The sequence below is a fragment of the Epinephelus lanceolatus genome, chromosome 19 (genome assembly GCF_041903045.1).
Source record: "Epinephelus lanceolatus isolate andai-2023 chromosome 19, ASM4190304v1, whole genome shotgun sequence".
Taxonomy (NCBI): domain Eukaryota; kingdom Metazoa; phylum Chordata; class Actinopteri; order Perciformes; family Serranidae; genus Epinephelus; species Epinephelus lanceolatus.
In genome coordinates this window covers 15,702,886-15,719,870 of record NC_135752.1, presented here as the reverse complement: position 1 = coordinate 15,719,870, position 16,985 = coordinate 15,702,886, and the positions used below count along the sequence as shown (strand labels likewise).

Genomic DNA, 16,985 nt, shown 5'->3' with positions numbered 1-16,985 from the left:
AGGGAGAAAGCGGCTAGTCATTTAGGAGACATCCGGTCTCTGGTCTGTGAACAAAGCCGTCCAGCAGGGGAACAAAGCAGGAGTCTGGAGCTGAGATATCACAGACTGGTTGGCCCCTCCGTCTGGAAGTGTACGTGCCGCAGAGCAGGACTCCAGTTGAGAAGGGACATTGGGGGGGCGGGTTGGGCTTTTTGGGCGGTTTGTCTGTCAGCAGTCAGTTGGTCTGAGACCTGCATGTCTCTCTGGGTATTAACTCTCACACATTTACTGTTCCCATGTGTTTCTGCCCACCTCAAACACACTTGTCCGCACGTCTGCTCTATCATCTTTTACCTCGTCTCCCTTTGCGTCTTCCTATTTGCTGTTTCCTTTTTCCTATTCTCTTCTGACCACCATCATTACGCTCCATCCCCACCACCTCCCTCCTTTCCTCATGTTGTCCTTCACTCCTCCCCTCCATCCTTCAAATGTTGGTGGGCAGCAGAACAATATCCAGGGGGTCATGGTGACCGGCAGCCCCCTCCCTGTGGTCTCTTCCTGCAATTGTTCCTGGTCCTACTGCTGCTTGGCTACTACACTCTATTAACTGCACACATACTGGCTTAATCACCACTGTACACTGTTGTGCTTTGGCCTCAATCATGGGAGAAACACTGGAGACTTGAGAACGTACATGAAAGCAGGATGCCTTGGGAAATTTGTAATTAATTCCACAGAGGTATTCAATAATAGTGCTTGATCTGTTAAATATATCACATCAGAATGACAGTAAATATATACACACAAACAAGATTAACCAAATTTATTCTATTACAAGTGCATAATAATGAAATGTGCATTGTAAAACAGTTGATGACGGGAAATAACAAGGCCAAAAAGGAGGATGACTTGATTTCATGCCCCCTTTTTTTTCTTCCCCCTCCTCTTTTTGAACTGATTTATATACTTGGCATTACTGCTGTGCTAAATCCCAGGAAACAGGGTAACCTCCAGCCTGTACCGTAATTAAATTCATCTTCTATCCCTAGTATGTGTTCATGATAGGTTAATTGCTGCCCCCAGTGTCAATTTATGGTGATAATATAGTAGTAAAATCAGCTTGTGTCACAGTACGGAGCAGCCAAAATGTCCTCACAAGAATAGGGGTCATTAAATAGTCTTCATAAATTTATTGCATACCCGCCCGCAGACGCACACACAAAGCATCAGGTTTGATCCTGCAGAGAAGATGAGGTGACTGTCAATGAAAGGTAACACAGAGAGCACATGTGATTGAAGTTTTTTTTTTTTTTTTTTAAACAGAGCTGTAAACATGTGAAACCTGCTGCTGCAGCAGTGGTTGGCGTATGATTATATTTCTATAGGGTACTACAGGTTTTTCCCTCTTTTTCTCTGACACTTTGATCCCACAATGATCCCTCCATCTCCTCCTGCAGCTAGACCCCCGAGTTCTTTGATGTGCCTGTCTATCTGTCTCTGCTCTGCTGTGGCCCGGCCTCAGATCGCTTATTAAATGAGACACGGATGTCAGGACCTCACATCTTTTCCTCTTATCACCGATCACCCACCATACCTGACTGCGGCAGCTTTTAAATCTCTTCTTTTGGCACAGTTGGCAGGCATTAGCTGCAGAGTAAGTTACATGAAAGGCTTAAAGTAGGGATCATGAAACATGAAGCAAATCTTTTTCCTACAAGGATTTTACAGAAAAACAATTCTAAATACTTAATGTTAGCTTGATTTCTGACATAAGTGAGCTAGTCACATCCAGTATCGCAGCAGTAGCACGTCAGTGCCAATATTGAGCGGTGCACCACTGCCTGTCACTTAATTCTCATGGTAGAAATTTGCATTCTTTCATCTATTAATGTTAATTCTTGTGAATAAAAGGGAAAAAAATCACCCAACATATATATAAACAGATTGTAATACAGCCCCCTGTGGAGCCCAGGTATCCTAAAATGTCACTTTTAATGATTTTAAATTCAACAAAGTTCAGATTTGAATCGTTACTGGGCACAAAATCAGAGTGTATCTACAAGATTAATCCAACATTAGCACACTGTAAAGCAGACACTATATGGTGGAAGTTTTACTAAAGAATCTTTCTGGACCTGCACTCAAAATTACAGCAAAAATAAAAAGCACAATAATTTGCCTATTTAAGGAATGGAAAACATCATCACATGGTGCAGCAATTACAAAATGCCAACTGACCAACATATAAAGAGCTGAAAGGCTAAAGCTAGTTTTCATATGGACACAGAAAATAGAAATACAAATCAGAGGCTGCATAAATGCCATGTTATTCATTCAGGTTTGGTAACTGGCCACAATGTCCAAATGATTTCAGCCTATACATTCCTGCTCCTCTCTCTCGGTATTCTACGTGCCTGCTATCTTGAATTTACAGTCTCTCTTGTTTTCATACTTGCGCTGTCTCTCTCTCTCCCCCTCCTCTGCTCTCAACAACCTGTCCTGTAATGCCACCCTTGGGGCAGTTTTAAATTTATTGCTTTTGGCCGAGGGCCCTCGCAACATAAATAAGCGGAGAGAAACAATGGTCAGACTGAATGAGCATCATACCAGAATTGTTACACACTGGAAGGGGCAGGAAGACGTGCACTTCACTTTCTATGCTATTGCAGAGAAAGTTCTATAATCGTTATTCTCCATTTCTGTTCTTCACGTTTCCATCCCCGTTAGCGTTTCTCATTTCCTTACTTTCCTTCCTTGTTACTTGTACCCCCTTTCACGCTAAAGCAGCGTCATTGTTATGAATGGATCCACAATGGTTCCTGACCCAGGTCAGCGACCTTTCTGGCCAAACCCTCGGAAAATAAAAATCCTTTTTAGGTACTACTGGGAGAAAGCTGTAAAAATTGCTTTAAAAGCGAAATCATACATCATTTTCACAGAAGATATGTGCGTGGAGGGCTACATGTCGACGTGGAGTGGTTGTAAAAAGGACACATCCTCTCTGTTAGCCTCCCAGGTAGCCTCTCCCAGTGACCTGTGATTTTTCCTGGAATGCTTTGCGGTGTGTCAACTTCCTCTCAAGGCAGACGTGCACACCCAACCACATAACACAATGCATACATAAAAAAACACACCCCAATTAGGCTTGTTAAATTTTTAACTAACTTTTTAACCAGAAAACCACTTCATTTTCTGATGGTTGGGTGAGCAGTGGGCTGTTGACACTGTGTGACAACTGAGACTTGCTCTTGATGCTCGTGCTTTACAGTAATAGTAACAGTAATAGACACATAAATACATATCCAGACCTACACACTATTGCTGTACACCTTGTCTCATTCTTCTTGTCATTTTGAGATTGTCCTTTTTAGTTGACAGGATATTCAAACACATCTGTTGTTGCAGTCCATGTCTTCAGCGTCTCTTTAAACTAAAATTGCCACCTTTTTTGGGTAGGCTTTGGTGTGCCATGTATAGCGGGTCATCTGTGCACGCTGAACTGCCAACTTTACCAAATGCTCCACGTTCGACTACACCATACAGCAGACTGTATGGGTTGTAACTGCTGCAATAGTTGGCCAACGAAATGTCGCATCAAACCGAAGAAAGCTTGCATTGATTACTTACTTGGACTTAGTTCCTTCCGTTCCTATAGGAACATTGGGTGACGAGTCCCTTCCACTTGCTCCGGTCCCTGGCGACCTTCCTTGGACCATGCCAGGTGACACCCATCTCGCTTAGGTCTTCCTTAAAGTCTGTCTCCACGTCTTCTTTGGCCTCCCTCTCTTCCTCTTCCTGCCCTCAGGCACCCAGTCCATTGCCACACTAGCTGGTCTCTCTCGGCAGTCGGAGTACGTGTCCAGCCATTCTTCTTCTCTTGTCATAGACCATGACAGACAGTAGTGCCACCCCTGACTTTCTCATCACCTCATCGTTGGTGATGTAGTCTCACCATGAGATCCTCAAGATGGTTCTGAGGCATCGTCTGTGGAAGACATCCAGCATGTTGGTAATGCTGGCAGTCGTCATCCATATCTCGCAGGCGTAGGTCGCTGTTGGAATGACCACTGACATATACAGGCGTTGCTTGATGGCTGTAGTGATAGCTTTGGACCACCGTATGTTGCGGAGCCGTTGGAACACTCCTGCAGCTTTGCCACTTTGATTAGCTGTGTGTAAAACCATATACCCATTGTCTTCTAGACCTGGGTACAAAAATGATCGAATGCAGGTATTGTATCACTAGAGAAGCTCTGATACTACTTTGTAATGGATTATTTTGGTTGATAATGTAACAGTATCAAGTACCATTACCCAGCCCTACTCAAAGATATAATGACCTGGATGAAAACATTCAACATATTCAACTGTCATGACTGTGAAGTCGTCATCATTGCTCCTAAATCTCTCAATAAGCACATGCAAAGCTTTTCCTTCTGTGTGCACAGCTCCAGTCATTTTCCTCTTGCATTTTCATCCTTCAAACTTTACATGAATCACATCGTCAAGACTGTCTTTTTTTTCATCCAAAACATCCACATCCATCCCTTTCATCTACTCATTAATCTCTTCTGGTCCTTCTTCGAGATTCCTCCAGGATCTTGCTTGGCAATGGCCAATCAAATACACGCAAACACACAGTGATGGTAGATTACTTTGTAGTGTTAACGGGGTAATTCTAGTGTTTACCGTGTGCTTGAGAGATGGAGGATAAAATGATTGTGGCAGCTTTCAAGCTTTAGAAAATCTTGTCTGGCTGTTACCGGTGGATCTATTTCCTTAACTTGACCCCTGGATAACATTGTATATTTTCTGTAGCTGTAGCAACACATTCTTCTTGCGTTTTCTGAACGCAGCTCTATTTTCAGTCTAAATACCACTCAGGACAAATGGGGGTGAAAAGGCGCATTCTCCATAGTCACATTAGCAACTGGAACATCTTCACCTTGTTTAAAAAAAAATAAAATCTCAAAATACACCTGCACTGGTCTCTCAATAATCTTTATAGTCTTTATTTTTACAAATATAAATAAATCCACAAACAAAATCTCTTTCTCTGTCTGCTTCTATCTACAGTACTCTCAGTCCCTCTCCCACTTCCACAGCCAGCCCCCCCTCACCGTCCTTGTCACGTCCACAGGGCTCTCGCTGCCTGCCGCGAGGTGAGGGGTCTCCTGGCTGGGGACCAGGACAGCACACGCCTCTCTTTGATCTACCCCGCACTGGCTGCTACCTGCAGATAGTATATTCACACACATAACACATATACACAGCACTCTTTCTTTCAACCATAGAGACAACTCCACATCTCTCGCTTCCTCCTTCTCCGCTTCTGTCGGATGCATTATACACTGCGCACACAGCTGTGGGTCCGCAGCTTTTTCACTAATGCACTGCAAAACAAGCTTTTATTTGTTTGCACATAGATGTGAACAATTCAATGAGCCATTTTTGTACTTACAGCAAAATTCTGAAGTAATTATTTGAATATATTTCAAGTTGAATGGTTCTGGTAAAAACATGCAGTGTGCACCATTTCACCCTTTCTCTGTGAGAGAGTGTGTGTGTGTGTGTGTGTGTGTGTGTGTGTGTGTGTGTGTGTGTGTGTGTGTGCTCACTGTCATCTGGTTGCTATTTGAAGTCAGAATTACAGCTAATGATATCCTAGAGGAAAACTACAGTAGCTAAACATGCAACAGTTCCTCCATTTCTTTCTTTTTCTCTCTCTCCACCTACTTTTCCTCTCTGTCAGACTGTCCTAGTGGCAAGTCGTTTAAGTCTGGAAAAAAAGCTGAATTTCACAGATATGAATACTTTTTGGGGTTTATACATAAAGTCTCTGGTCAAAGTAAAGCTTTGTACCAATAGACAGTTCACATGAGGGTTTGTCTGCCTTTTTTTATATATATTACTGTGCTACACGAATACAGTACCCCCCTACCCCCCTTCCCTGTACACACACACACACACACACACACACACACACTTTCTGCCTCTCACATCTGGATTTAATCAGAATCCAACGATTCCCCAGCAGCCTCTGTGAGAGAAGTAGGTTAGAGCGGCCGTGTCAAATATCAAGCAAACTCATTAGAATATCTACAGTATTTGTTCCTGGAAGTTTGAGTGTAAAGTGTGTTTGTGCAAAAGAGGAAATCAGAGAAATCTATAGACACAAAAACAGCAGTAGCATTTTTAGTTTGTGTTCATGCAAAAGTGTGCAACCATGCTGTGCAAGTATGATGTATATGTACACATGAATGCTGTCCTTGTGGATTAGTAAAAGACTGCCGTAAGCGAGTACAGCACCACAGAACAGTTTACAACCATTTTCTATAACTCTGCTTCTCGTATTTTCTTCTTTCTCTTCCTTGCTATATTTAACTGTAGGCCTCAGTGCAAAAAAAAAAAAAAATCTGTCTTTCTTGTCTCAACTGTACAAAATCCACCACAACCTCTTGTTACTTCACCAGTGGAAAACAAAAATACAAAATCCAAAAACATTGTCTGACTTAAAAATAAATAGGAAAGAGAGTTGTTGGGGTATAAAAAGATCGGAATAATCGGAATATGTGCTGTGACTGCTTCTAGATCCCAAGAAAAGAGGATGAGACATATTTTTTTAGTGATAAATTATTTACTGGTCATGAGGCAACATGCACTGAGATTCTGGTTCTGTTGTTCTTATTATACTTTTATCAAGAAAACAGAAAAAGGAAGAAGGGAATTATACTTTACCAAGAGCAAAACCAGTGCACAGAGCTCCACCTCCCTCTTTACAGACTTTGGTCACCTTCTTGCACAACGCACTGGGTTGAGAGTTTGGGGAAATTTGGGGCTTTTTGCTCTGCATCAGCCTGCAACTATTTGCTTCACAGCACACACACACACGTATCCCTGTTCCTGACTGACACTGACGCTAACTGAAACAAACTCTAGCATCTACTACTTATGCAGGGTAGAGTATCTGTTTGTAACATGATGTCTTGGACTCCCAGTTAGACAGCATGCGCACACACACACACAGACAGTCACACACATTTATGCACCATCTACCATTGCATACTGTATGTATACACAACAGAGTTGGTCTGAGGGCACCTGTAACCATGGTAACAGCTGCACATAGTGATGCTCAGCGAAGGGATAGTGTGCTGTTTGATTGACAGGGCTGATGTTTAATGGATGATGGAGGGTTTTATTTCCTTTTCTCAGGAAGTGAACTGTACAGCAAGGGATACACTCCATGATAATGCCATGTATGTACCACAACCACATGCAAACAGAAGTGAAAAATATCTACAGCTGCCCCCTGAAAGTATAAGAGATTCAATTCCTCAGTTGGAGACCCCCAGTTGACTGAAATTCTTCAAGCTGAGCAGTCTATATATATATTTTGTGTGTGTGTGTGTGTGTGTGTGTGTCAGTGTGTGTCAGTGTGCAGTGTACTTTTGTGGACTTTTCAGTCTCCTGATGTAGCTGCCGAGTGAGGGCTGCTTGCTCTCCGGCACAGGTACCTATGGACCCAGACCCAGGGGGAGTCTAAGTGAGATGGAGGCAGCTGCCTGAGAAAAACACTTTGTTTGGTCAGGCTTCAGCTTTTTTGGGCTTTTCCCCTTTAATGACAAGACAGTTTGAAGTCTGAAAGGAGGAGAGAGGGGAATGACATGCAGCGGGGGGCCACGGGCTGGAATTGAACCCGCGGCCGCTGCGGCAAGGGCGCTGCCTTTGTGCATGGGGTACCCGCTCTACCCACTGGGCTACTGGGTGCCCCGGAAATGGTGAATTTTCAACTCACAGCAACTTAATACGATACAGTCTTGGCTTTGTTCGATATCTAGTGTCGCCAAAAAATGTTGCAAGTTTCTGAGCCATTGTTAGCATAGTTAGCATGCATTAGTTTGGAAGGCTAACTTGCCTTGTTTACTATATTATGTGAACATTCCTGTCACCCTGAGGGTCTCACAGAATCCTGTTCACATTCTGAAACTCTACATGGAAAAAAGGAATGAATACTCCAATCTTAGCATTGAACATCTGATTCCAGTGATATAATTCTGAGCCCTAAAATAATCTGTTATTTATGTACCTAAATAAATCATTTTGATCTCGCTCTCCTAGTATTGTAATCGTTAAATTTAGTTCCTGTAGGTAAGAATTCCTGTCGCTTGTGCTGCTTGGCAACATCTAGTTAAACAGGAAGCAGTACGTTTCCCAAGGCTGTGCCATGAGTTTTTAAATCCTGAGAAATGTTTAAAGAAATTTTGCTGATTTCTTGAGAGAGACACGCTACATCCTGCCACGCAGTATTATTAAAGATAACGTTTCACAGCCTTCCCTTACACACAGGCTGCCTCTCTGTCTTCCTACCTCTATCTGTCACAGACACACACACGCACATAAGCGCTTTATTAGATAATTGATTAATCGTTAAAGTCATTTCTCAGGCAGAAATTACCAAAGTAACATTTGCCGGTCGCAGATCCTCAAATGTTAGAATTTAATGCTTTTCTCTGTTTTATATAATTGTAAATGGAATATCTTTGGTTTGTGGACAGTTGGTCAAACAAGAGACATTCGAGTATGTCACCTCTGGGGAATTATGATCAATCAATTTTTTATTTGTAACTATTTAAAATAATCAGTTGCATCCCAAATTACTGTTTCTATCTTTGACCCTCCCACATTCTTACATGTGAAATTTTCATATGAGGTCAGGCATTGAACAGATTCCTAAAGAAAAAGGCTGAAATTTGTCTGTTCTATTAAATATGCGAGCACGTTATACACTTTTTCATATAAAATGGTGAAGAATTCTGTAGATACTTTCCACAAAGTGATCTGTATTGCTGGTCTTGACAGCAGCTGTCTCTTTTTCTATGATTTGTCCCTAACAGGTCTTCCCACCCCTTCCTAATGAGGCTGAGATCGCACACACCAAAAAGCTCTTCCGACGCAGGAGGAATGACCGACGGTAATGACGCATGCAAGCTCGCACTCACACACACACACATCCCTACCTCAGTGAGAGGGAATGTTTTTTCTGTTGATGTCAGATGTCAGTGCACAGCCAGTCCTATAGCCTTAACAACTCTCCCCAGCCAAAGCAATGTCAAGACAGGAATGCTGGCTCCACACTTCACTGCAGACAGGAAAAAGAAAAGAGGGAAAAAAACACTATGGAGACATTCAAGGTTTTTTCAGGTTTAATAGGTCACTCAAAAACATTTAAGACAGTTATTCAGTCACCCGTGTTTGCCTACAATACTCGAGCTTTCTTTCTTTTCCTCGTTATGGATTTACTTGTCACGCTTTTCGACATATAACCTATAGTCCTGTCCCCAAACTCTTGACTCTGCCACTAGATTTTATACTGGCACATCTACTCTAATTGTACACACTCTGAAATCTAATTGCACCCAAGTCTGACTTCATTGAAACCACGTCCTTAAGAGAAAAAAAAAATATCTCTCTCGTTCTCTCGCTCCCTGCCCTGATGTCACTGGAAAACTGTTCTTCAGTTGCTAAGAGACAGGCAAAGAGAAAATATTTGGGTTGTATTTGTGGTTTGAAAAAAGAGGAAATTTTAGCTATACCAAATGGACAAAAGCACTTTCATCCTTGTTTTTAAGCACAGAGAGTAATTGGTTCTGTCCAGAGCTATTGTGTTTATGTGCAATGGGCGCAGCGCAGGCCTGGCAGAAAGAAAAGAACAAAAACATAAACTTGGACCAACCAGCAGTTTGCTTAGGTTTGTTTTGTGAACTGGAAATATTAACAAGAGGCCATCCTGTTTTCTTGTACGTTCCCAAACACACTTTGTCAGTATTTTACAGTTTGTGTTTGAGGGCACGTTTTACATATGTATGTATGTATGTATGTGTGTGTGTGTGTGTGTGTGTGTGTGTGTATTTGTGTGTGCATGCTGAGATGTCATGACCTTTAGCAACGAGACTGAACCTGAACCTAAGAGAGTGGCCTGAAAGTCTGGAGGTGCTGTTTGTTTGTATCTTGTTATACGAACTGAAACTTTGACATAACACCAAACAGACAAACAGGGTGGTGGAAACATTGCTTCACTCGTGTCAGAGTTAGTGACTTGCACAAGATTAGCTACACATTGACCAAAGATTTGGACCACTCTGTTTTACAGAGGCACGGCTAGCATCAAAGCATACCACTCTCGCCGCCACAGACACCCTAGTCCAACCCTTTTTGTGTTATTGGGAACAATTGAAAAGGAAAAATGTGAAATATTACATAACAAGACGCTGCCTAGGATGCTCAAACTGTGCAGGAGAATACAGACACCTAAATATTGCAGAAGGTTTAGAAGTAATGGTAGAAGTTAAACCTGTGATTAAGGCTGACCAGATACTGAGAAATGTTGAGCTTGAAGGCTAATTGTTAAACTTGGAAATCGCTAACTCTTATCACAAGGTTGAATAACATACAAAGTTTGCTCAGTGACTCTTAAGTGATGAACTGAAACTGTCAGACTTTTGAATGTGATGCATCGTACAGGTTAGTCGAATTTATTTGCACTGCAGAGATGGAGAAAACAGGATGAGGGTGGGGGAAGAAATAATTCAAAGGAGAGATGAGGAAGAGGATATGAAGACTGGACAGACATGAGAAGGGGATCAGTATACTCTATACGCAGACGTTTATAAAGACTGGAAAGAGTAATGAAGCTTTGCCTGCTCTCATAATACAGATGTCAGCAGTCAGCAAAGAGATCTCTGCTTGACAGGATCTCTGCGGGAAAGTCTGGCTGACCATTAAAACATACATAAATACACACAAAAACAACACTGACAGTACAAATACTCCAAGTAATTAAACACAATATACGCAATACAAGTAAAACACCTTTAGGGGGGAAAAAGGTTTAAATCAAGTCTGAGAATTGAGCATGCCTCTGGATAAGTTACTCCGTATGATGTTCTTTGTAGCCAGAGGCATCCTGCAGCTCCTACCAGAGTTTAGCTTTAGAGACATCAATCTGGGCTTTAAGACATGTTTTTTTCATATGTGTAATATAAAGGTTGTAAGATAGAATGCCATCATAGTTGGTATATACACATTTACAAGCACCAAGGCAAAATATAACTGGGATGTGACAGGCTCATCACAACAACCCAGGCGACCCTGGCCCAGTGCAGAGTTTAAAAGTCTTGGTATGAAAGCGTGCAAACAAGTTATTGTAGTAGAGTTATTCCAGTTGCCACAGAAAATGGCCTCCACATACTGTCCTTTGCAAAGCTTAGCATGTTTGCTTGTCAGATACATCAACTGCACGTGTTTGTCTATCAAACATGCTAATCCTCTTATGTCGATATTGTCTGGAGTTCAGGTTCTGACAGAACACGCAGCACTAGCCTGTGGCGATGAATATTCATTGTAATGAGAAGCTGCACAGATAATAATGTCACATTTGTTATATTTTGTGTTGTATTGCATGTGATGTGTCAACACAGCTGGGAGAAGAAAAGAAGACAGTTCAAAGTAAACTGCTGATGAAATATGGAGATAAATATTGATCATTTGACTACATGTGCAAAGCATGAGGCTTGTTTTGAATCAAGCACCAGAGAGAGAGAGAGAGAGAGACAGAGAGAGACAGAGTGAGGCTGTGAGATTGAGTAAAGGAAAAGTGTAGGCTGGCTGCGGCAGGAAGGAAAAGAAAGGGGAGGTAGTGCATGTGTTTCTACTTTAGTATGCACGTCAAGCAGGGCTGAAATTAGTTGTGATTTACTGGAATGTGCTGCTTACCGCTCTCTGCTCCAAAACAGAAAAGGGGCAAAGAAGAAGCTAATATGCTCCCTCTTCCTTCCTTTTTGCTCCTTTTTAGATGAAGATCTGTTCGTTATTGAGGAGCTTTTACACATCTAGACTTTATTCTGTCTGTCTTGCAAGTAAATTTGACTTACAGTTGCAGGAAGAGGATTTTTTTAACACCAAACACCACCGCCTACCTGCCTAGTTGAGCATCCAGTTTCCACACATTGTTGTTATAAAGTGATAAGCTGAACAAACAAGTACTCAAGTGTGAGCTGTTGTCAAGTATGTGTGTGTACATGCATTTATGCACTCAAGTAAAAGTGTGCAGTGCTTGTTTTTCGGCACTGACTATGACCTGCCTGCTTTTCTGCTGCTGGCCATGACTCAAAGTTATTGACTGCAATCTCCAATTTATGCACACGTATGCACACACATTCAACGTGTTTCTGAGATTTTGAGTCTTAAAACTTGATAAAAAAGTAATGCAAATGTTCAGTGAGGCAGTCAAAGCCCCATCTCCCCACAGTCCATTAAACCGGTGTGTTGTGGCCTGCATGAAGCTCTGGCAATGTTATTGACTGTCTGGCCTGCAGGCTTCTCTTCCCCCCGGGCCAATCGATTCGCTAGTCTGGGTCAACCCAATGGTCCAATGGGTTTGCGAGTTCTCCATCTACATGCATCCACAGCAACAATCGCAATCGATCATCAGCATCCTACCTCCTCCAATGATTGTATCTGCAAATTCATTTCACCTTTTTAGTTACCACTTCCTGTAGTTCTATGCATGTTGTTTAAATGACATAGTTATCAACCTATAGTTTTCTCCCTTGTTTCCATCTTTGCTTCCCTGCTCCCTGCTCTCTCTGTCTTCTGTAATCTCCTGTCTTCTCCTTTATGCTATCTACAAAAATTCCCCGCCGTTTTCTACAAATTGTTCTGCCACTCTTCTCTCCACTCTCCATCCTTCCACTCGCCTGCATTGTGGCAAATCCTCCTCTCCTGCTTGTAGAGTGGTTGATCAGTTCACCCGAGACCAGTTAACCATACTTCTGCCCACTGGCCCCGGGGGAAAGCGGCAAGTCTCAGCCAGGTTAGTGACAACATGAGCCAGATCCTGGAGACAACAATGGGACCTGAATACATTTTTCAACAGTGGACACAGTGATTTGATTTATTCTAGTCAAGAAAGCCTCAGCATCCAAAGGTCAGCTCATAATTGCTGGGACAAGAATAAGGTGCTTTTTAATATACTTGTAAAGGGCACCTGTTATGCTTATTGTCAGGTTCATGCTTGTATTTAAGGCTTTTACTTTTTATTTACATGCATACATGCATTTAGTGCCTGTCTCTTAAAGCCTACAGCCACTGCAGCCGGGAAATGACTGTAATGGAGCATAATGGCACTTTTTATTGTGGAAAAATCACTAGTAAAAGCTTCTAAACACAACAGAACATGTTACAGCAGGAAGATGATCTGAAACTGGGGAGAAATGTACAACATCGGCAAATAAGATTATACGTTTCCCTGACGTTAGCATATGGCTACATGCTAAATATAAACACTTAAAGTAACATACCTGGAGCAGATGACCATATAAAGAAATCTGGCACCATCTGATGACATACTGTAGCCAGAGTAGAAAAAAAATTGGAAACAGTATTCAGAATGAGCTGAAACCGTAGGTTTTTGCTTACAAGAATTACTTTCATATTTACATTTACATCATTGTTTGAGACGTTGGCCAAATTGAATATGAACACCCATCATTTAATATTAGACACCGATCAGCCAAAACATTAAAACTGCTGAGAGGTGAAGTGAATAAATTAGTTATGTCGTTATAATACGATAACCTGCTGGGAAACCTTGGGTCCAATCTGGTCAAGTATCTGTGGGACATGCTGGTACCCCATTTTATGAGCCACAGGACCTAAAGGATCCACCGTCAACGCCCTTGTACCAAACACCGCAGGACACCCTTTAGAGATCCTGTGTACATGGCTTGACAGATCAGAGTCAAGTTCAATTCTAAGGAGGCCCCACCATAGATCGAGGGTACATTTGGGGTACTGCCACTTCCCACAAATGCTTAAAATGGATTGCGCTCTGGGGAATTTGGAGGCCAGGTCAACACCTTGAACTCTTTGTCACATTCCTCAGGACATTCCTAAGCAGTTTTTGCAGTGTGGCATAGCACATTATCCTGCCTGAAGGGCTACTGCCATCAGGGAGTGCCATTACCATGAGGGTGTGTACTTGATCTTAAATGGTGTTTGGGTGGGTGGAGCACGTCAATATCAGGACCCAAGGTCTCCCAGCAGAACACTGTATTGTAACAAGATGATTAATGTTATTCACTTGACCTGTTAGAGGTTTGATGTTGTGGCTGATCAGTGTATATATGACTGAAATTAAGGAAAAGCTTTATGTCCCCTTTTAAAAACTTGAATAGCTGAAAGAAAGAAGTTGGTAGGACGAAAGTAGAGAGATTTAAAAACGGGACGCAGCGAAATACATCCAACACTGATTTAAATCTGATTAATACCAGAATGTCACCAGACTCGACACCTTAAACAAAAAAAAAAAAAAAAAAAAAAACTAGTTTCTTATTAGACAAGATGGTTGATCGTGCCAGAGATGACCTGTTTCTAACTAACAAGAAATTGTGAGATGAAATTTCATCAGTAGTCCCTAATTTATCCTTAATGCAAACATCTCCCTGGATGAGCGATCCAAGCAGCACTCAAGCTTCTGCAGAGCTCACAGTCATTAAATGTGATTAACATTTTATTACTGTCTCACTTTCACCTCTCCGCATCACCAGTAGATCATGAGAAGAGCTTATTAGAGCTGAGCCTAAACTAACAGCTAGAGTAAAGATCAAATTAATCGTTAGATGAGTGAACGTGTGCGTTGGTGAGGGAGACTCAGGGTGTCTCGGAGAAGTCTACGGCTTTGCAAAAGATTATACGATCTTACCCTCTGCAGTCAGATGAAATGAGATTTCACGATTTCTGTCAGTCAACGTTAAGCTGTTATACTTTATCTGTTGTTTCTGTAGTTGGTTGAAAAATGAAAACCTTAATAAGCAGCTTTGTAGTAATTAAAACTGGCTGTAGAAAAGAAAAAACAGACATTGAGGGATGCTGAGGAGAGTGCCTGACAAGTGGGCGTTCCCTGATCATTGTGTGCTACTGAAGAGCTCAGTTTTTCTGTCAGTCTGATGAACATACAACTAAGAAAAGAACTGAAGATATTTGCATATTTGAAGGCAGAATGTTGGGTAGAGGAGAGAGTCAGAAGATGAACTGTCTGCCAACCTCCCCGAGAGAGTGGAACAGAGGGGCCGAGTGAGACATAAACCAAATGAAACTATAAATACTCTTGGACAAATTCACTTTATCTGTGCTTTTACTGGCACACACACAAACACATTTCTATATACAGACAGATGACAATTTAAAGTAAAAACAACTAGAGCTTCAGCTAACAACTGATTTCATTATGGATATATCTGCTGATTATCTTAATTCATCGATTATTCCCTTAGTCTGTAGCCCTTTTACAAAGATTGCACAATAAAGCTGCAATTAAAACCCTCCATTACCTTGGCCTTGCTTTTTTATACAGAACCAAACAACTGAGGCATCATGCCGCAGCGGGTGTGACATGTAACACAATAGCGTCGACATATAACATGTAACATATAACATACACGTCTGGCAGGGCTTCATAATCAATAACAATGGCATAACATGGCAATAACAATCAATTACCATCCCTGTTACACAGCGGTTGATCTCACTCTCTGCTCGGGGGGTAAGGAGCTCCTGGACCTCACCGTCTCCCCAATTTGCGCACATTTTTAGTTGTTATTCTTCTTTGAGTTAGCTGCTAACTGCATCTAGCTGCTTTTAAAATCTCCTGGCAGTGGGTCGCACAGGTAACACATCTTGAAAAGGTCACACTCATCCCCTCCATGGTCCTGTCCTGATTGCTGTCTCTTTAACACAACTCTGTCTCCCCATTCCACGATCGTACCTTTGAAACAGAGCAGTGAGGATAAATAACAGTGCAACATTCCCACCTTTAACAGGCAGTATCAAAGGGGTTTTTGAAATGTTGAAATATTGTGGAAAAAATGTTCATTGCAGTTTCACAGAGCCCCAGTCTGATGTCTTTAAATGTCTTCTTTTGCATGGCTAACAGTCCAAAACCTAAACCTAACCTTTGTTATGTATGACAATAGCAAAGAAACATGCAGGATTTACAGCTATCATTATCTATTAATCTGCCAATTATATTCATAAAACTGTGAAAAATACCCATTACATTTTTTTGTATATTCCAAGGTGACCTGATAATTAAATATCCTGCTTTGACCAACAAACAGTCCAATCTGCAAAGTGATTTCATTCACTATAATGCATGACAGAGAAAAGCCCCAATAAGTGCATTGACTTTTTTTTTTTGCTGGAAATATTACTAAAATGATTTTTTTTTTTTTAAAGGTTGAAGATTTATTTTTTGTTGATCACTGCAGCCCTAGAAATGTCAGTTTGAGCCTTCTATATGTCGATCTCATCCACACTTGTAGCCATTTTACTGTATTTTTCATGAACCTAGCGAGCCAGCAATATAGGAAGATGTGTTGATGACTCAAACCTGTTTAAGCTGCAAAATCAAAGATGTGTTTATGTTACTGTGTTCAGCAATGCATACTCACAATACAGCACACATACTGTATATAGGCTGCTGGTTGCTTAGTTCTTTTCATCAGGTCTCAGACTCAGTGACTGAAATGCATGTTAAACAAAGCCTCTTTTCCTTTTTACCACTTTCTAAATATTCTTTTTTTAATTTGTATCAGTGCTCTTTCTGCTAAAATGTGTTTGACCTGCCCATAGGAATGTGTCAGACTTCTTTTAAGCTCAAAGAACATTTCCAAGGTTTTTCTCCCATTAATTTATTTGGGGTGGTATGAACATTTTTACAAAGGAGGTAGACTTAACTTCTGAGTGTGACAGTGAAACACAGTTCTCTTTCACAAGGCAGAATAGTTTCTGTGCTTTTGTAATACAGCCTCAAAATGTCTGGCATGTCGATTCATCTTTCATGTTTGGGTCTAAAAATCAAGCTTTTGAAGGTTTGCTGAATTAAAAAGTGCAAGGAAAAGGTTTTTGAAGAATGATGAAAACCCACATTGCAGTCTTGGCACTGA

At 41.4% G+C, this 16,985-nt stretch overlaps 1 protein-coding gene across 3 annotated transcripts in view; it reads left to right on the top strand.

Moving 5' to 3' along the window:
* The window catches only part of ctif (CBP80/20-dependent translation initiation factor), a 66,522-nt gene that overhangs the window by 27,508 nt on the left and 22,029 nt on the right, over positions 1 to 16,985 (top strand). For 2 of the 3 annotated variants that reach the window (XM_033646830.2, XM_033646826.2), the window contains 2 exons: positions 8,877 to 8,953; positions 12,773 to 12,853. In XM_033646830.2, the coding sequence (XP_033502721.2) occupies positions 8,877 to 8,953; positions 12,773 to 12,853 (158 nt within the window). The remainder of the gene's footprint in view (positions 1 to 8,876; positions 8,954 to 12,772; positions 12,854 to 16,985) is intronic. The other variant, XM_033646829.2, reaches the window with a different exon arrangement.